This window comes from Triticum urartu, chromosome 5A, assembly GCF_056163025.1.
Source record: "Triticum urartu cultivar PI428250 chromosome 5A, HENAU_Tu73, whole genome shotgun sequence".
Taxonomy (NCBI): Eukaryota; Viridiplantae; Streptophyta; class Magnoliopsida; order Poales; family Poaceae; genus Triticum; species Triticum urartu.
The window spans coordinates 388575035-388596832 of record NC_141877.1 but is presented as its reverse complement, the minus strand read 5'-3'; the positions used below and the strand labels follow the sequence as shown (position 1 = coordinate 388596832).

The 21798-nt window shown below is 44.3% G+C and overlaps 1 protein-coding gene across 1 annotated transcript; it reads right to left on the bottom strand.

Annotated features, from left to right (window-relative positions):
- Positions 1-441: 441 nt before the first annotated feature.
- Positions 442-3998, bottom strand: LOC147971517 (uncharacterized). Its single transcript, XM_087526153.1, has 3 exons — positions 3637-3998; positions 1453-1533; positions 442-1107 (listed from the first exon to the last, which is right to left on the bottom strand). The coding sequence occupies exons 1-3, from the start codon at positions 3796-3798 to the stop codon at positions 763-765; spliced, it is 588 nt and encodes a 195-aa protein (XP_087382279.1). The 5' UTR covers positions 3799-3998; the 3' UTR covers positions 442-762.
- Positions 3999-21798: the final 17800 nt, after the last annotated feature.

Here is a 21798-nt window from a genome sequence, read left to right as displayed (position 1 = left end):
TCCCTCCACACGTCAATCCCACATGCATTTGGTTAATAAGATCCAAATCAAGTTTCAAAAAACAAAAAGAAACATATTCAACATTGATCTTGTTTCAAATACCTCGTCAAGACAAAAGTTGCCAGTCAAAACGTATTAAAAATCAAGACATTCGGTTCAAAACATATGGCCATCTTTGTGTTCGAATTAAAAAATTGAAGACACAGATTTATTGATGAGAGAGTGGGATGTAAAGTGCAGGCCTGATATACTAAACTATAAAGTTGCTTTTGCAAATTTGATATGGTCCAAAATTTGACCCATTGCCTTCTCATCTAATGGTCCAAAAGCCATTGATGCACCTGGTGCATAGATTGGGTTGGTGCACCGTATATGGTCTCCAGGCCTGAGAGGAACCCTACTGTTAATAAGTTTTATTCTCGGGTATTTGCCACCAAAGACTTGACAACAGACCAACAGTAATATGCACAGATAAATAAAGTTTTACAATTTTACCCAGAACAGAAAACACAGGTGCACAAAGGTTACACAGTATCTTGACAAAGCAACAGGCTGTAAGCAGTAGTGAAAAAACATATAAGACATGCTTACTTAGCATAACAGGCTATGGGGGGTGGGGGTTAAATTGAATACTCCTACTTGAGCGGTGACAACAGGCATCTCGCGGCCAGTTTCTTCTTTCACTGGATATGCTGTTCTTCCAGTTTATCCTTTCACTGGATGTGCTTGCTATTCTTCCTCCATCTCTGTGGAGCGCACTGCTCAGGAGGAGTCGTGAGCTGGGCTGTCCGAATGCATGTCCATGGATGAGTCATTTGAAGCCGTGGGATTCGGCTCGCGGGCTAAGCCGTTCGCAAAGTAGCCTGCATCCCCACCATGATCCAGATGGTATGGTTGCAGGCCCCGGCGCACGGGGCTGGATAGTGCGTTAGAAAAGACCGCCGAGTTCTTGGGCTGCGTCAACCCTGGGTTTCCTAGTGCAAATAAGCTTGCAGATGGTTGCTGGTTGCTTGTGTTGGGCATATGCACAGTAGCATGAGTGCTTTGGCTTGCATATTGTGATCTTGGAGAGGCCAATGGATTGTCGCCTCCATACTGAATCTCATGCTAGACAAACATACAGATCATAAACATAAGTTATCAATCTTATGCTAGAATGGCGCAAAAGGATAAAAGTGGTGCAACTAGTATTTGTTAGGAGGCTATGGCTAGAGGTATGGATTGATAAAGGAAGCAATATGTGCACAGGATCAGTGTTGTGTGTAAGGATGGTAAGCTCATCTTGTTCATTATGCATCATTGTTCACTAAGAAACAAGATGGCAAAACTTGATATACCAGTCAGACCATCATGGTCTGTGAAATTGAAATTCACCCAACTTCTTGAAGTCCATGTTTTAATTATGAATAGTTCCCTTCCAATATAGAAGACAGGAAAAAAAATACTGCTAACCTGGACGTGCGAGGCTATATCACCAACTGTAAGCCTCAAACCATTTTCATGCTGTCTTAAGATCCATTCATACAGCTTTTCCTGCTCAAATGGAACAAACAATAATGAAAAACATCGTGAAAAAAGGAAAGAGAAGAAAGAACAGATTTCTGCCAACCAAAGAAAGAACTTTGAAAAGGTGGAAGGTGCTATTCTATAAAAGAAAATACAACTGCTTCTTGCTAGCAGGTACAATTCCTGATGGATTCCACGCGTTGGCAGGATTAAATGGTTCAACACTTGGGACGTATACCGTTGTCTAGAATCACTATGTCATGTGGGGCCTTAATATAGCCGGCACCCGCATGAACGTGCAGTGCACAACTAGCACAAGAAAGTTAGGCGCCCAAGCAGTTAGGATAAGAGAAGAAAGCAAATAGGATAAAAGTTATCATTAAGAATATGTTAGTAATTTGAATCCTAAATAAGATTTAGATTGACTCGTATCAGATTCGTATTTTGATTGTTAATACATCTCTCCTTTATACGAGAGCAATCATGCGATGAATTAATCCCCTGTATACTCGTACAAACTTTACTTTTTTATACCAACTCCTATAAAGTTTAGTACTTTACTGATTCCTCATCACCTCATGACATGGCTGCTGCAACCATGGCCGGGGGTTGAGGACAATGACCCAACACGGCTGTTCATTACATACAAAAGCCTGTAAATATGACACGCAAATTTTCTTCTGTTCCTTTTATTGACACTTTTGCAGCCAACATTGTGAAGTACCGTGTGTGTTAAACATATATGGCATGCATAGTCATAGAGTTGGTAGAAATTATTCATAACTCAAAGGTAACATGTTAAAAAAACATATAGTTTGCAGCCCTGAAACAAAAATTAAGATACTCAGGATGTATCCAATCCTGACAGTAGTTCATTATAGGGAGAAGTTGCAATACCATACATCAATGCTATGATTAGTTTTAAGCGTTGGTAATTAAACTCTGGTCAAATCCCACATTATCTGTATAGATGAAACTATTTAGCTGGCGTTTAACAGCAACAGTCATCAGAACAACATGACGATGATCATGACAAATAAAGAAATCTTATTAGCAAAAATAACGACCTAGCTGTTCAACCACTCTGCAATGTAAACCCACCATAAAATATAAGTCATATGAACACAAGTGACCAAACCACATCCGGACTTTACACTTGCCAGTTTGTAAATAAATGTTTGTATTGGTGCATCCTTTAGTGTTTCGTTTAATGAGTTGAGCAGATGATTCTCAGGAAAATATTTTAATGCAATTGACTTCTACTGCGTGCCATTGTAGTACTACGGAAACTAAAACTAGGAAGAGGGCATACAACATAGCGATGATGAACAACATGTAAGGTTCTGACCAGAACCATAACTTAAGATACTGATTCCAATGCCAAGGATGCCTTCCGTGTTTGGAAGAAGCACTACACACCTAACGGTGAGACTTTCCACATAGCAGTGCACTAGTTGAGGTAAAGCTGAAAAGGATGACTCCTTAGTACTAGCCCAGAAGCAACCTGCCCCATAAGCAAAGTCTCCCCTCTTCCGCTTTGCATACCCTCCATCGCCAAAGAAAGATGGCCAATTCTAATCAGAGTTGTTGTACGCAGCAGTACAAGAGTGCTCTATGAATTATTGGCTATTGCACATCAATATATTATTCAGCGATGTCAGAGCACACACTGACAAGGAACTTCGGCAAAAGTCATCATCCCCCACCCCCCAGAGAAATACTCAGAATTGCCACACGTAACTGCAAAGGTTGAAGCAGAATTTGCAGGTAAACGGAGGAAATATGCCCAAAACTGAAACAAATTTCATCACGCGTCCAGCGAAAGGCCCATCTCGCTTGCCCCTGAACGATCTAATTACAAGAACAATCTACACTCGCCACAACCACAAAGGATAAGGCTCTAGCACTCAAATTCCTCATCGTCCGAGTCTTAACCGCCCCTAATCCAAATTACTTTCACCACAAGAAGGGGCGAATTCAACGAAACAAAATCCAGTCTCCCACACCACTGACACAACACAAGTCAGAAACAGCAGCAGCGCACGAATCAATCAATCAATCAATCCGTCAGTCAATCATCAGTTTAACCAACAACCACGCCATGAAAGAAACAGTCAAGTCAGAACGTACCATGGCGTGGCGCTCGCCGGCCTGGAAGGAGAGCTTCTGGCCGCCCATGGCGAGCGTGTAGAGCTGCGAGAGCGAGTTGGCGGCGCCCCGGAACGCGCCGTACATGGCCCGGTCCGTCTCGTCCAGCCGCGCCGCCTCCGCCTTGCGCTTCTTCCCCGTCATCTCTCCCCCGCGCTCCTCCGAGCCCCGATCCGCCGCGGCGCCGTCCAATTCGGCCCGAATCGGCCGCCGGAACCCTAGACGAGTGAGATGCGCGCGAGGCCCTGGCGCGGAGACGAGGGGGGCGAGGAGGAGGATGGATGGAGGTCGGGAGGGCCTCGCGTCGACACGAAGCGGCGGCTTTACGTCTGTAGGTCTCCTCCCACCCGCTTTATTTTATTTATTATTATATTTATCCCGTGCCGCTCTTGCTTTATCGCTGCGGTGGGCGCGCGTCGCTGTTGCGGTGTGGATGGCAGGCGGGCCCGGGGCCCGCCTGGCGGCGAGCGAGGGGAGGAAAGGGGCACGTGGAGTGGGATTGGGGGTTTGGCGCACGTGAGGCTGATGCGACTGGGCCGATGGGAGAGGGGACTGACGGGTGGGGCCACTGGGGGGACGTCTGTGTGGGGCATGTCCTACTCGGCGGTGTGTGTTTTTTAAGGCTCGGAGCTTTCGTGCCGACTCCTTTTTCTTGTCAGTTGTTTATACATCGATATCCATTGGATTGGTACCCTAATCAATCTTTTTTTAACCCTCGTAAGTGTCACACGGCGACGAACACATGGCAACTTCAAACTTTTTTATGACAAATTTAATGGCGTAATGATGACAACTTTAGTTGTCAAGCATGACAACTTCTTTTCGGATGGCAAAAGGAAAAGAAAAGGAGGGAAGGGGGGTCATATCGCTATTTTAGTTGTAAAAAAGGTATGGGTCAAAGTGTCACACACGTGGCATTTATCATTTGGGTGTTTTTTATCTTATACTAAATCAGGGACAATTATTATGGCTGAGACTATGAGAGAGAGCGTGGGTTGCTATCCTGCATGTAGAAATAGTATTGTGCATCACTAGACAAAAGAAATTAGTGGCATCATTGATTTTGCTCATGTTTCTGATGACTTTGTTAATTTTAGAAACTCCATGACTACAATCTTCGATAGATTTTTGTGTGAGCGATGTGTGGTGATGGTGATAGTAATGTTTCCATGTTGTACTCGGTGTTTCTTGAAAATAAAATATTGAGCAGAAAAAGGAAAAAGGAAACTCTAAGCAAGAGTGTGTTTGAAGGGCATAGATTCTTTTATTTTATTTTTCAAATAACCACGTATATATTTCATTAGACAAACGGATTACAAAAAAGTACACATATGGTCCCCACAAGAGGTACATAGATATCTTGCAATATTGGTAAAATTAGAATTTCACTCAGGCAGAATCTTGAGCCATGTTGAAGACGATGCCCAACATCGTCCTTCGCCGCCGTCGAGGCAATGTTAAAGAAAGAGAGGAATTGCCATCATACTTAGATTTAGAGGAGCACATCCGCATACAAGGATGCTTCTTGAGGCGATAAACTGGACCGCCGCAAGTGACAATACCAAATTAGTGTTCATTATGCACACTTCTGTAAGCAAGCAGAGGAATTAAGCAAATTATTTTTTGACAGAATTAAACAAATTCTTGTGATTCAAATGTTGGAAATATGCCCTAGAGGCAATAATAAAATGGTTATTATTATATTTCCTTGTTCATGATAATCGTTTATTATCTATGCTATAATTGTATTGATAGGAAACTCAGATACATGTGTGGATACATAGACAACACCATGTCCCTAGTGAGCCTCTAGTTGACTAGCTCGTTTATCAATAGATGGTTACGGTTTCCTAACCATGGACATTGGATGTCGTTGATAACGGGATCACATCATTAGGAGAATGATGTGATGGACAAGACCCAATCCTAAGCATAGCACTAGATCGTGTAGTTCGTATGCTATAGCTTTTCTAAAGTCAAGTATCATTTCCTTAGACCATGAGATTGTGCAACTCCCGGATACCGTAGGAATGCTTTGGGTGTATCAAACGTCACAACGTAACTGGGTGACTATAAAGGTGCATTACAGGTATCTCCGAAAGTGTCTGTTGGGTTGGCATGAATCGAGACTGGGATTTGTCACTCCGTGTAAGCGGAGAGGTATCTCTGGGCCCACTCGATAGGACATCATCATATGCGCAATGTGACCAAAGAGTTGATCACGGGATGATGTGTTACGGAACGAGTAAAGAGACTTGCCGGTAACGAGATTGAACTAGGTATTGGATTCCGACGATCGAATCTCGGTCAAGTAACATACCGATAGACAAAGGGAATTGTATACGGGATTGATTAAGTCCTTGACATCGTGGTTCATCCGATGAGATCATCGTGGAACATGTGGGAGCCATCATGGGTATCCAGATCCCGCTGTTGGTTATTGACCGGAGAACGTCTCGGTCATGTCTGCATGTCTCCCGAACCCGTAGGGTCTACACACTTAAGGTTCGATGACGCTAGGGTTATAAAGGAAGCTTGCATGTGGTTACCGAATGTTGTTCGGAGTCCCGAATGAGATCCCGGACGTCACGAGGAGTTCCGGAATGGTCCGGAGGTAAAGATTTATATATAGGAAGTCCTATTTCGGCCATCGGGACAAGTTTCGGGGTCATCGGTATTGTACCGGGACCACCGGAAGAGTCCCGGGGGCCCACCGGGTGGGACCACCTATCCCGGAGGGTTCCATGGGCTGAAGTGGGAAGGGATCCAGCCCAAAGTGGGCTGGGGCGCCACTTCCCTTATGGCCCATGCGCCTAGGGTGAAGGGGGAACCCTAAGGAAGAGTCCCAAGGAGGGAAGGCACCTCCTAGGTGCCTTGGGGGGGAGGGAAACCTCCCCTGGCCGCCGCCCCCTAGGAGATTGGATCTCCTAGGGCTGGCGCACCCCCCCTTTGGGATCCCTATATATAGTGAGGGTAGGAGGGCCTCTTGAGACACAACTTTTGCCTTTGGTGCAGCCCCTCCCTCTCTCCCAAGTTCTTCTCCTCTTCTGCGGTGCTTGGCGAAGCCCTGCAGGATTGCCATGCTCCTCCATCACCACCACGCCGTTGTGCTGCTGCTGGATGGAGTCTTCCTCAACCTCCCCCTCTCTCCTTGCTGGATCAAGGCGTGGGAGACGTCACCGGGCTGTACGTGTGTTGAACGCGGAGGTGCCGTCCGTTCGGCACTAGGTTCATCGGTGATTTGGATCACGACGAGTACGACTCCATCAACCCCGTTCACTTGAACGCGTCCGCTTAGCGATCTACAAGGGTATGTAGATGCACTCTCCTTCCCCTCGTTGCTGGTCTCTCCATAGATAGATCTTGGTGACACGTAGGAAAATTTTGAATTTCTGCTACGTTCCCCAACAGTGGCATCATGAGCTAGGTCTATGCGTAGATTCTATGCACGAGTAGAACACAAAGTAGTTGTGGGCGTTGATTTTGTTCAATATGCTTGCCGTTACTAGTCTTATCTTGATTCGGCGGCATCGTGGGATGAAGCGGCCCGGACCGACCTTACACGTACTCTTACGTGAGACTGGTTCCACCGACTGACATGCACTAGATGCATAAGGTGGCTAGCGGGTGCCTGTCTCTTCTACTTTAGTCAGATCGGATTCGATGAAAAGGGTCCTTATGAAGGGTAAATAGAAATTGGCATATCACGTTGTGGTTTTGCGTAGGTAAGAAACGTTCTTGCTAGGAACCCATAGCAGCCACGTAAAACATGCAAACAACAATTAGAGGACGTCTAACTTGTTTTTGCAGGGTATGCTATGTGATGTGATATGGTCAAAGGATGTGATGAATGATATATGTGATGTATGAGATTGATCATGTTCTTGTAATAGGAATCACGACTTGCATGTCGATGAGTATGACAACCGGCAGGAGCCATAGGAGTTGTCTTTTATTTATTTATGACCTGCGTGTTAACATAAACGTCATTTAATTACTTTACTTTATTTCTAACCGTTAGCTGTAGTAGTAGAAGTAATAGATGACGTGACAACTTCAAGAAGACACGATGATGGAGATCATGATGATGGAGATCATGGTGTCATGCCGGTGACAAGATGATCATGGAGCCCCAAGATGGAGATCAAAGGAGCTATATGATATTGGCCATATCATGTCACTATTATTATTTGATTGCATGTGATGTTTATCATGTTTATACATCTTATTTGCTTAGAACAACGGTAGTAAATAAGATGATCCCTCATTAAAATTTCAAGAAGTGTTCTCCCCTAACTGTGCATCGTTGCTACAGTTCGTCGTTTCTAAGCACCACGTGTTAATCGGGTGTGATGGATCCTTACGTTCACATACAACGGGTGTAAGACAGTTTTACACATGCAAAAACACTTAGGGTTAACTTGACGAGCCTAGCATGTACAGACATGGCCTCGGAACACAGAAGACCGAAAGGTCGAGCATGAGTCGTATAGAAGATACGATCAACATGAAGATGTTCACTGACGTTGACTAGTCCGTCTCACGCACAGATCGGACACGGCCTAGTTGACTCGGATCATGTAATCACTTAGATGACTAGAGGGATGTCTATCTAAGTGGGAGTTCATAAGATGAACTTAATTATCTTGAACATAGTCAAAAGGATTTTGCAAATTATGTCGTAGCTCGCGCTTTAGTTCTACTGTTTAGATATGTTCCTAGAGAAAATTTAGTTGAAATTTGATAGTAGCAATTATGCGGACTAGGTCCGTAAACTGAGAATTGTCATCATTGCTTCTTAGAAGGCTTATGTCCTTAATGCACCGCTCAGTGTGCTAAACCTCGAACGTTGTGTGTGGATGTTGCGAACATCTGACATACACGTTTTGATAACTACATGATAGTTCAGTTAAACGGTTTAGAGTTGAGGCACCAAATACGTTTTTGAAACGTCGCGAAACATATGAGATGTTTCGAGGGCTGAAATTGGGATTTCAGGCTCGTGCCCACGTCAAGAGGTATAAGACCTCCGACGATTTTCTTAACCTGCAAACTAAGGAGAAAAGCTCAATTGTTGAGCTTGTGCTCGGATTGTCTGAGTACAACAATCGTTTGAATCAAGTGGGAGTTGATCTTCCAGATAAGATAGTGATGTTTCTCCGAAGTCATTACCACCAAGCTGCTAGAGCTTCGTGATGAACTATAATATGTCAGGGGCATATATGATGACCCTTGAGATATTCGCGATGTTTGACACCAAAAGTAGAAATCAAGAAGGAGCATCAATTGTTGATGGTTGGTGAAACCACTAGTTTCAAGAAGGGCAAGGGCACGAAGGGATACTTCATAAAACGGCAATTCAGCTGCTGCTCTAGTGAAGAAACCCAAGGTTGAACCCAAACCCGAGACTAAGTGCTTCTGTAATAAAGGGAACAGCCACTGGAGCAGAATTACCCTAGATACTTGGTAGATTAGAAGGCTGGCAAGGTCGATAGAAGTATATTGGATATACATTATGTTAATGTGTACTTTACTAGTACTCCTAATAGCACCAGGGTATTAGATACCGGTTCGGTTGCTAAGTGTTAGTAACTCGAAATAAAAGCTACGGAATAAACGGAGACTAGCTAAAGGTGAGCTGACGATATGTGTTGGAAGTGTTCTCAATGTTGATATGATCAAGCATCGCACGCTCCCTCTACCATCGAGATTGGTGTTTGCGTTGAGCATAGACATGATTGGATTATGTCTATCGCAATACGGTTATTCATTTAAGGAGAATAATGGTTACTCTGTTTATTTGAATAATACCTTCAATGGTCTTACACCTAAAATGAATGGTTTATTGAATCTCGATCGTAGTGATACACATGTTCATGCCAAAAGATAGTAATGATAGTACCACCTATTTGTGGCACTGCCACGCAAGTCATATCGGTATAAAACGCATGAAGAAGCTCCATGTTGATGGATCTTTGGGCTCACTCGTTTTTGAAAAGTTTGAGACATGCGAACCATGTTTATTGGTGTTTATGCATGAAGAAACTCCATGCAAATGGACCGTTTGGAATCACTTGATTTTTGAATCACTTGAGACATGCAAATCATACCACATGGGCAAGATGACTGAAAGCCTCGGTTTCAGTAAAATGGAACTAGAAAGCAACTTGTTGGAAGTAATACATTTTTGATGTGTGCAGTCCAATGAGTGCTGAGGCGTGTAGTGGATATCGTTATGTTCTTACTTCACAGATGATTTGAGTAGATGTTGAGTATATTTACTTGATGGATCATGAGTCTGAATTATTGAAAGGTTCAAGTAATTTCAGGGTGAAGTTGAAAGATCGTCGTAACAAGAGGATAAAAGATCTATGATATGATCATAGAGATGAATATCTGAATTACGAGTTTGGCACAGAATTAAGACATTGTGGAAATTGTTTCACAGCTGATACAGCCTGGAACACCATAGTGTGATGGTGTGTCCGAACATCATAACTGCACCCTATTGGATACGATGCATACCATGATGTCTCTTATCGAATTACCACGATAGTTTATGGGTTAGGCATTAGAGACAACCACATTCACTTTAAATAGGGCACCACGTAATTCCGATGAGGTGACACCGTATGAACTATGGTTTAGAGAAACCTAAGCTGTCATTTCTTAAAAGTTTGGGGCAACGACGCTTACATGGAAAGGTTTCAGGCTGATAAGCTCGAACCCAAAGCGGATAAATGCATCTTCATAGGACACCCAAAACAGTTGGGTATACCTCCTGTCTCAGATCCGAAAGCAATAAGGGATTGTTTCTAGAATCGGGTTCTTTCTCGAGGAAAAGTTTCTCTCGAAAGAATTGAGTGGGAGGATGGTGGAGACTTGATGAGGTTATTGAACCGTCACTTCAACTAGTGTATAGCAGGGCACAAAGAGTTGTTCCTGTGGCACCTACACCAGTTGAAGTGGAAGCTTATGATATTGATCATGAGACTTCGGATCAAGTCACTCCCAAACCTCGTGGGATGACAAGGATGCGTACTACTTCAGAGTGGTACGTAATCCTGTCTTGGAAGTCATGTTGCTAGACAACAATGAACCTACGAGCTATGGAGAAGCGATGGTGGGCCTGGATTCCGATAAATGGCTTGAGGCCATATAATCCGAGAGAGGATCCATGTATGAAAACAAAGTGTAGACTTTGGAAGAACTACTTGATGATCGTAAGGCTGTTGAGTGTAGATGGATTTTAAAAGGAAGACGGACAATGATGGTAAATGTCACCATTAAGAAAGCTCGACTTGTCGTTAAGATGTTTTCTGACAAGTTCAATGAGTTGACTACGGTGAGATTTTCTCACTCGTAGCGATGCTAAGAGTCTGTTGGAATTATATTAGCAGTCACTGCATTATTTATGAAATCTTGCAGATAGGATGTCAAAAAACATTGTTTCCTCGACGATTTTCTTGAGGAAAGGTTGTATGTGATACAACCGGAAGGTTTTGTCAATCCTGAAAGATGCTAATAAGTATGCAAAGCTTCAGCTATCCTTCTAAGGACTGGAGTAAGCATCTCAGAGTTGGAATGTATGCTTTGATGAGATGATCAAAGATTTTGGGTGTATACAAAGTTTATGAGAAACTTGTATTTCCAAGGAAGTGAGTGGGAGCACTATAGAATATCTGATGAGTATATGTTTTAACATATTGTTGATCGGAAATGACGTAGAATTTCTGGAAAGCATATAGGGTTATTTGGAAAATGTTTTTCAATGAAAAGCCTGGATTAAGCTACTTGAGCATTGAGCATCAAGATCTATAAGGATAGATCAAAACGCTTAATGGTACTTTCAAATGAGCACATACCTTGATGTGATCTTGAAGGTGTTCAAGATGGGTCAGTCAAAGAAGGAGTTCTTGGCTGAGTTATAAGGTATGAAGTTAAGACTTAAAGCTCGACCACGGCAGAATAGAGAGAAAGGACGAAGGTCGTCCCCTATGCTTAAGACGTAGGCTCTACAGTATGCTATGCTGTGTACCGCACCTGGAGTGTGCCTTGCCATGAGTCAGTCAAGGGGTACAAGAGTGATCCAAGAATGGATCACAGTACAGCGGTCAAAGTTATCCTTAGTAACTAGTGGACTAAGGAATTTTCTCGATTATGGAGGTGGTAAAAGAGTTCATCGTAAAGGGTTACGTCGATGCAAGCTTAACACCTATCCGGATAGCTCTGAGTAGAGATACCGGATGCATATAATGGAGCAACAATTTAGAATAGCTCCAAGTAGAACAGTTATTTGGATTAGCTCCAAATAGAACGTGGTAGCTACATCTATTAGATGACATAGAGATTTGTAAAGCACACACGGATCTGAAAGGTTCAGACCCGTTGACTAAAACCTCTCTCACAAGCAACATGATCAAACCCAGAACTCTTTGGGTGTTAGTCACATGGCGATGTGACCTGTGAGTGTTAATCACATGGCGATGTGAACTAGATTATTGACTCTAGTGCAAGTGGGAGACTGTTGGAAATATGCCGTAGAGGCAATAATAAAATGGTTATTATTATATTTCCTTGTTCATGATAATTGTTTATTATCTATGCTATAATTGTATTGGTAGGAAACTCAGATACATGTGTGGATACATAGACAACACCATGTCCCTAGTGAGCCTCTAGTTGACTAACTCGTTTATCAATAGATGGTTACGGTTTCCTAACCATGGACATTGGATGTCGTTGATAACGGGATCACATCATTAGGAGAATGATGTGATGGACAAGACCCAATCCTAAGCATAGCACTAGATCGTGTAGTTCGTATGCTATAGCTTTTCTAAAGTCAAGTATCATTTCCTTAGACCATGAGATTGTGCAACTCCCGGATACCGTAGGAATGCTTTGGGTGTATCAAACGTCACAACGTAACTGGGTGACTATAAAGGTGCATTACAGGTATCTCCGAAAGTGTCTGTTGGGTTGGCATGAATCGAGACTGGGATTTGTCACTCCGTGTAAGCGGAGAGGTATCTCTGGGCCCACTCGATAGGACATCATCATATGCGCAATGTGACCAAAGAGTTGATCACGGGATGATGTGTTACGGAATGAGTAAAGAGACTTGCCGGTAACGAGATTGAACTAGGTATTGGATTCCGACGATCGAATCTCGGGCAAGTAACATACCGATAGACAAAGGGAATTGTATACGGGATTGATTAAGTCCTTGACATCGTGGTTCATCCGATGAGATCATCGTGGAACATGTGGGAGCCATCATGGGTATCCAGATCCCGCTGTTGGTTATTGACCGGAGAACGTCTCGGTCATGTCTGCATGTCTCCCGAACCCGTAGGGTCTACACACTTAAGGTTCGATGACGCTAGGGTTATAAAGGAAGCTTGCATGTGGTTACCGAATGTTGTTCGGAGTCCCGAATGAGATCCCGGACGTCACGAGGAGTTCCGGAATGGTCCGGAGGTAAAGATTTATATATAGGAAGTCCTATTTCGGCCATCGGGACAAGTTTCGGGGTCATCGGTATTGTACCGGGACCACCGGAAGAGTCCCGGGGGCCCACCGGGTGGGACCACCTATCCCGGAGGGTTCCATGGGCTGAAGTGGGAAGGGATCCAGCCCAAAGTGGGCTGGGGCGCCACTTCCCTTATGGCCCATGCGCCTAGGGTGAAGGGGGAACCCTAAGGAAGAGTCCCAAGGAGGGAAGGCACCTCCTAGGTGCCTTGGGGGGGAGGGAAACCTCCCCTGGCCGCCGCCCCCTAGGAGATTGGATCTCCTAGGGCTGGCGCACCCCCCCTTTGGGATCCCTATATATAGTGAGGGTAGGAGGGCCTCTTGAGACACAACTTTTGCCTTTGGTGCAGCCCCTCCCTCTCTCCCAAGTTCTTCTCCTCTTCTGCGGTGCTTGGCGAAGCCCTGCAGGATTGCCATGCTCCTCCATCACCACCACGCCGTTGTGCTGCTGCTGGATGGAGTCTTCCTCAACCTCCCCCTCTCTCCTTGCTGGATCAAGGCGTGGGAGACGTCACCGGGCTGTACGTGTGTTGAACGCGGAGGTGCCGTCCGTTCGGCACTAGGTTCATCGGTGATTTGGATCACGACGAGTACGACTCCATCAACCCCGTTCACTTGAACGCGTCCGCTTAGCGATCTACAAGGGTATGTAGATGCACTCTCCTTCCCCTCGTTGCTGGTCTCTCCATAGATAGATCTTGGTGACACGTAGGAAAATTTTGAATTTCTGCTACGTTCCCCAACATCAAACATCTTCGCTTGGGCTCTCTTTGGAACTAATGAATTTTAGAGGATTCTAATCCTAATAAAAAATATGTTCATTATGTGTGTATCATAAGATAAATTACATGAACTCCCTAGGATATATTGATCATGACGTGAAATGTATACTCATGTACTGTCATATCCATGTGTCGTACCTCCCGGATTTAGAAAAATGCCCTGAATTTGTAGATGTTACAAGATAAATCAGGGATATAAGCCATGTACAAATGTGCCAGATGCTTGATGCGGTTTTAATTTTATTGTTATTTTATTTGAACTAACATATGCATATGTGTTTCATGGGATTCTTAGTACATATGAATAGGAAAAACAAGAAGTAGATATAATGAGACATCTTCCAATCTCAAATTTGATACATTGCAATGAGCAATATGTGGTGTTTGTTGTTTGTTTGCACAACATGAAAAAACACACACACACACACACAGAGAGAGAGAGAGAGTTCAACTGATATAACAAACGAATTGTGAATTTCATAGGAATTTAAGATCGTTTGATTCATCTATATTTTTTCCTATGTACCTTGTGTGTTTTGCAAGATTAGAGACCACAAGAATTTTTCCAGTGAATTATTATAAGGGCAATTCCATAAGAAAATCATCATAGAGTCTAACCTCACAAAAAAATGTGTGTGTGTCTGAAAATTGTGTTAAACAATTAATCCTTGATTCTTCACAAAATATTCATGTGTTTCTTCCATGGCCAACCAAACAAGTTCTATTACATAACTTGTTGTTTCGAGTTCCTACAAAAATCAATGCTCGCCAATATTCAATTTCTAATTTTTCATATAAGTTTGTTATCGAAATCATGTGAATCAAAGAGACACCGGATGAATTATATTTTTCTTTCAAATTTAGTGCAAATTGTTAGGGTAAATTCATCGATTTCAATCCTGCAACGTGATAAACTCTGTATAGGGCAACTACCCAAGGATTGAAACTGAAATTCATTGAATCAAATACGCCAAATTTCCAGTACTTGATGTTCTTCAACTTATACATACTCCAATGATATCAGTAAGTAACAAACTCATTGAAAGTTATTTGTAATGAATTATGCATAGTTTGTCTATAATTGCACAACAACTTGACTCGGGTTAGCATAGGTCAAGAACACGCAAGCGTGTGGACAAGAGTATAGTGCCCTCACCTACGGTGTGGCTTCATCTATACAGAACAAGACTAATCGTGTAAAACTAGACTGGAAATTCCAATGAATGTTTCTTTGAAAGAATTTTTTTTTAAAAAAACCAATGCTTTGACATCCGATTATTGCCGTCCATAGCGCCATCATCCTCGTAGTATTGTGAATGTTTATGGTTCTTCATATTTCTTATTATGTGGATCTGACTATGAATTTAAATTTGTGCAGCGTATATTCAAGATTTTGTATTGTTTCCAAGCCCGGTCATTAGTGATCTTTTGTGCCATTTGGTCTAAAAAAATCATGTACTCCTAGAGAAGCATCACGGGGGATGGGATGATCACAAACAAGAATAATCGCGGAAATTGCTTTTGGAGGCCGAGCTCCATGAAGGCCTCCAAATGCAAATTTTGAAATAAGTGAAAATTCATATTTTTTACATTTTCAAAAAAATTTGTAAAAAATATAGAGATAGATGAAGGCAAAGTGCACAAGTGTGTAAATTTTCAGGACGAAATACGTTGAAATGAAGGTTGTGCAAAAAAGACAAATATGAGGCTTCACACTCCTAGACCATGAATTTATCTTTTTTGTAAAGGTCGCAATTCAACGTATTTCATCCTGAAATTCTACGCACGTACGCCTGCTTGTTTACCTGTACACGTTTTTTGAGTTTTTTTTTAACCCAAATTTTTGAATTTTGAATTTTGCAAAAAATCGGCCTCCATGGAGGCAAAACGCCATTCTCAAATAATGGACACTATCTATCTATCTATATATATATATATATATATATATATATATATATATATATATATCTACCTACCAATAAAGCAGCGATTGCTTCAGGTCGTACGTCATCGGCACTTTTACAAAAAAGTCCCTCAGTTTCTGAGAATTTAAGGCGCAGTCCTATGTTAAGTGTTTTCTGAAGATAACGTTTCATTTTTGCAAACAAGACCCTGCATTAGTTACAATTCCATCAGTGCTCCTTAATCCTTATCCATTGCCATCCTCCACCTCCCGGCACGCGTTGCCGCTTGCCGCCGGCGTCCACGCCGCAGAACTCAAGAAAGTGTGATGCGTCGCAGCGGGCGTCCCGACCGCCCGAGCCCAGGAACGGGGTGAGGCGTCGCGGCGGGCGTTGGAGACCACAGAGGACAGGAAGTCGCTGAACGTGGCCTTGGCCGGCACAGGGACGAGCTCGCGGGCGCGCTTGAGGCAGGCGAGCCTAGCTCGCAAGTCCTCCTGCTGCTTGGCGATGCCCTTGGCCTTCCTGCGGGCCTTGTCGGCCTCGGCGCTGGCCTTGGCGGGCCGAGGCGTCGCGGTGCAGGCGGCCTCCGTGCTCTCTTGGGGCAAGGCGCGCGCCACGCGAGGGCGGTGCGACGAAGGAAACAAAAAGAGAGACAATAGAAACCAGGGATCTTGAAACCTCGCAGGCCCACGCTCACCAAAGACCTGCAGAACCTTCACTCGAGCAGGGCAGAGAGATGGCGGACAACGGCTTCGCGGCTGAGCTGGGCTGAGGCAGCTGCGTGGCCCACGCGGCGGACGAACGGGCGTTCCTCTCCGTCGTCCTCCTCCCAATGGTAGGCGAGGCAGGAAGGCGGCGGATTCGGATATCACGGCGCAACCTCCCTACTCAACAGTCAGAGAGCGTGGCCGACGAGCTGCCTGAGAGGTGTGCATCGCGGCCTGAGATGGAGACCCGGATGCTGGCCGGGAGGGAAGGCGCAACAGTCAGAGAGCGTGGCCGACGAGCTGCAGCTGGAGGCGCTCGGCTTGGAGGCACGGTCGAGCTGGGGAGGGGAGAGAGCCCAGCGAGCGGGGAGGCGGAGCACGCTTGCGGGTGTAGAGTCTAGAGAGAGGGAGCGCCGGGGAAGGGAGAGCTGGCCGACGGCAACGGGGGTCTTGCAAGCGAGAGGAGAGAGGAGAAGGGAATCGATGGAGGCAAACGGGGTCTCGGCCACAGGCTGGAGAGGAGCTGCGTGGGGCTTATCCCCTCGCATGCGTGTGTGGCCTGGGGCTTATCCCCTCGCGTGCGTGTGTGTGGCTGTGGTTGGCGTCAGGATGCCTGGCAGCCAGGCTGGGCCTTGGCTGGGCTGGGGTTTTATTTTATTTTGATCTGGATGCAGCTGAGACCAGCGGTGGGCAAAGCCAGGTGTCGATCAGTCAACAAAAATTCTGACTGATCAGCCACCAGCACTACTCTATGTCTCCGCCTCACATTTTTTCATTGCACCAACATGTGAGATCTCTCTGAATCTTGTCATTCTGTGTATGTGTGTGGATTTTTTTTAAGTGAACTAACCAGCTAACCACACTGCTTGGTAATATAAAAGAAAAAAAAGATTGAGCTAGCACATGCATTCACATCATCATTGCTCAATCCATACAAACTTCTTTATCTCAATCCATACAAACTTAATCTGCTATCGGGCAATAAAATTAAAAACAAACTCTAAAACAGTAGATTAAATAAAAACAAAATTGTAATGAAGTCTAAAAGGGCCCAATCCCCTTCTGCAGCCCATTATAACATGACGCCAACCAAACCCCACCACCGCAATGGCAATCACAAGGTGTCGCCGTTCACGTCATTCAAGCGACACACCAAAGAGCGCAATGTCGCCTTCCACATGCCATTGCACCTATTGTAATTGGATGATGCGCCAGTCATCATACAAGCTCTCAAGCCCGCCGACGGATGCTCCTCCCGTGGCGACTGGTCACGACAGATCGGGTAAGGTCGAGGGAGACGCGGTTACTCGATGGGACGTAGACGCCGATCGAGGAAATGCCTTCGATGGATGAGATGTTTGAGGCCATTTGATCCGGGACATCAACATCCATGTGGTCCCTACCTTTGATGGTGAGCCATCTAGCTTGATTCACATAAATTTATCACACGCACCATCAGCTTAGGTGGGAACAGGGGTAAGCAACAAGGACAGTCTTGAGCAATTCTTATTGGGGCTCATGATAATTTTTCTTCTCCCGTTGCAACGCACGGGCATGTTTACTAGTATATACCTACTATTAAAGGGCTGATTGCTTCTTACTCCCGAATTATCGTCCGTTTCTTCATACGTCACACGATTTTCGTCTGTCGTCGTCAGCTTTTTTTTTAGAAAAGCTTGGTAGGCTTTATTAATCACCTGAAATGTTTGCAGGAATTACAATTGGGTCGTGTGGAGTACCCAACCATAGGTGTCTTCCAACAGGAAGAGAAACACCAAACCTAGCTAGCTTATGAGGTTCAAAATTTGACTCTCGAAATTCAAAGCAAAAATTACAAGAATTAAAAGTGGTAGAAGTTTCCAAAATTTCCTTAATAATAGCGCCATAATCTCCTCATGCTCCCTGGTGAATGTGTTGTATCACTTGCTTGTAGTCCGAAGCGACTTGAATATTTTCCATGCCAAGATCTTGCGCCAGAGCCAACCCCTCCCTACATGCAATCGCCTCGAGCGACGGAGGATCAACTAACCCATGGATCACAATCATGGACGAGCCAAGAAAAGCTCCATCCCGATCTCTGCATACCGCGGCTGCTGCGCCCACAGTCTGATCTGTTGAGACACCTGCATCAACATTGATTTTAATAAAGCCTTCTAAAGGAGGAATCCATCTGCTAGTAACTCCAGGTTGTGCCCTTGCTACTATATGTGCTTCTGGACGAGGTGCAAGCTGTTCTAACTCAGCAATAAAATTAACAACAAAGTTGTAAGTCGCATATGGACTCTGGTTTATCCCCTCGTGGATCAATTTCCTCCTAGCATACCAAATTGCCCACAATGTAACAGTCATCTTTGTCAACTCATCGTGACTAAGTACATCCATCATAGAAAACAGCCAAGCTCGCGCTGAAGGTTCCGATGTTACAATCATATGTTCCAAAAGTTCATGGTCCACCAAAGCCCATACACATCTTGCCATGTTGCATTCTAATAGGCTGTGCCTCCAAGAATCTTGTGCACCACACACATAGCATTCCTCATGGTGGGACATATTTCTGTTTTTTCGAACATCTTCTGAAGGAAGTGAGTTTTTCAAAAAGCGCCACAGAAAGTTCCTCACCTTTGATGGAACCGACACCTTCCACAACTTCTTCCATGACTTAACATTTTCAGTGTTGTTTGAGGAGGACGCTCTCTCCTCTAGCCAGTCCTCCCTGCGTCTCTTAGTTTCTGCCAACATCTTGTACGCAGACCGAACGGAGAAGATTCCGTTCTCGAAACCCCAAACCAAAAATCATCTATTATCCGTGTGCACAACGGAATACTTAATATAGCAGCCGTATCATAAGGGAGGAAGACTTGTTCAATCAGCTCAATATTCCATCTCGCATTTGTTTGATCGATTAGCTCCGCCACCAAATGTGGTGGGTCATTAACTCTTGCCACTATAGGTCTCATATTCTCTTTGCGGGGAATCCAGTTCATATTCCAAATGTCAATGGTGTTTCCTCTACCCACTCGTCGGATCAGTCCAAGTTTCAGAGTGTCACGACCCTCTATCATGCCTCTCCAAATCTGGGACGGGTGTCCACCATGCTCTGCCATTAGAAAATCGCTGTCAGGGAAGTAAACTGCTTTAAGAATTCGGGCACTTAGAGATCCAGGATTTTCAAGTACCCTCCACGCTTGCTTTGCCAAAAGAGCCATATTAAAGATTTCAAAATCTCGAAAACCCAAACCTCCCATATATTTTGGCATGCTCATCGTGTCCCAAGAGACCCAATAAGGTTTCCGTTGACCTTGTTTGCTACCCCACCAAAACGCTTTGATCATTGATGTTAGTTGCTGGCATAAACCTCTGGGCAACTTGAAGCATGACATGGAATAAACTGGCATTGCTTGAGCTACAGATTTAATTAAGACTTCCTTACCAGCTGAAGAGAGAAGCTTTTCTATCCATCCTTTTATTTTACTCCACAATCTGTCCTTTAGATATTTAAAAGCACCATTTTTTGAACTTCCCACATCAGAAGGCATGCCGAGGTATTTTTCATTTAGTTGCTCGTTAGGCACGTGCAAGATGTTCTTGATAGTTGTCCGAACCTCCTCTGAACATCCCTTACTGAAGAAAAGGGAGGACTTATCCTTATTTATTCTCTGACCCGAAGCTTTTGCATATGTCTCCAACAAAAGAGAAACTTCTTCAGCTCCCTCACTATTTGCTTTAAAGAACATCAGGCTGTCATCTGCGAACAACAAATGATTCACCGATGGGGCCGATGAAGCCACTTGTATGCCACTTAGGTTAGATGACTGAACACTGGTTTTTAAAAGGCACGAAAGGCCCTCTGCTGCCAGCAAAAAGAGGTATGGTGAAATAGGATCCCCTTGACGGATACCACGCGTTGGAATGAAAACACCAAGCTTTTGACCATTAAAAAGAACTGAGAAAGAAACCGAGGTGACCATGCCCATAAGTAAGTCCACTCCACTATGTCATAAGCCTTCATCATGTCCAGCTTCAGTGCACAATGTCTGTGTTTTTGGGCTTTGTTTCTCTTCATGAAATGTAAGCACTCATATGCAGTGATAATATTATCAGTAATGAGGCGTCCAAGAACAAAGGCAGACTGTTCCTCAGAAATTATCTCAGGCAACACTTTCTTCAGACGGTTAGCAATAACTTTTGAAGCTATCTTGTAAAGCACATTGCATAAACTAATGGGGCAAAACTGTGTAAGGAGTGTGGGATTTTTTACCTTAGGAATCAAGACCAAGACAGTATTATTTATCTCATGTGCATTTTCTACCCCTTCCATAATTCTGAGAACTACTCTTGTTACTGCTTCTGCACAAATGTCCCAATGTTTCTGAAAGAACTGTGCTGGAAACCCATCTGGTCCCGGGGCTTTCTGGGGCGCCATTTGAAAAAGAGCTATTTTTATCTCATCTGCAGTGTATGGAGCATTTAACATTTCATTCATTTGATGGGTTACTCTACGAGGGATAGTATCCACCACCGCCTGCATGGACTCTGTTCCTTCAGATGCGTACAGATTTGTGTAGAAGGAATTAGTCATCTCCCTCATTTCCTGCACATCTTCTGTCTTGCTCCCGTCCGGCCTCAATAGCGCTTTAATTTTATTTTTGGCTCGCCTCATATTCGCCCGCATATGGAAGTATTTGGTATTTTTGTCGCCTGCCCTAAGCCATTCCAGCCTAGCTCGCTGCTTCCACATCAACTCTTCTCTCTTGTAAAGTTCAAGTAGTTCTGATTTTATCTCTAATTCACGCTGAGTTGGTGCAGTGCGCCCTGGAATTGACCGCAGAAGATCTAATTCCCTTTTTAGTTTCTTTATTCCTCTTCTCACTCTGCCAAAAGTTTCTCTGTCCCAGTTCTGCAATGATTCCGAGAGGGAATTGAGTTTCGCAGCCAGGCCTGCTACTGAATCAGGCACTTCAGGGTCCGGTGCTGTCCACACATCGGCCACCGTCGTCGTCAGCTGCGTTCGATATTTCCTTGCGTCGCTCGGTTGGGCCTCTAGATGGGCTTTGTGCGTTTGTAGGTCTACCTGGGAGCCCACAGAGGGGGTAAAAAGTAGGGACAAAAAATGTGTTTGGACCAGGAATTGAACTCACAACCTCACGGTCATGTAAATACTATGCTACTAGCCAAGCTAGGTGGTTCTTTGGTTAAAAAAAATTAATGTCATCTAAT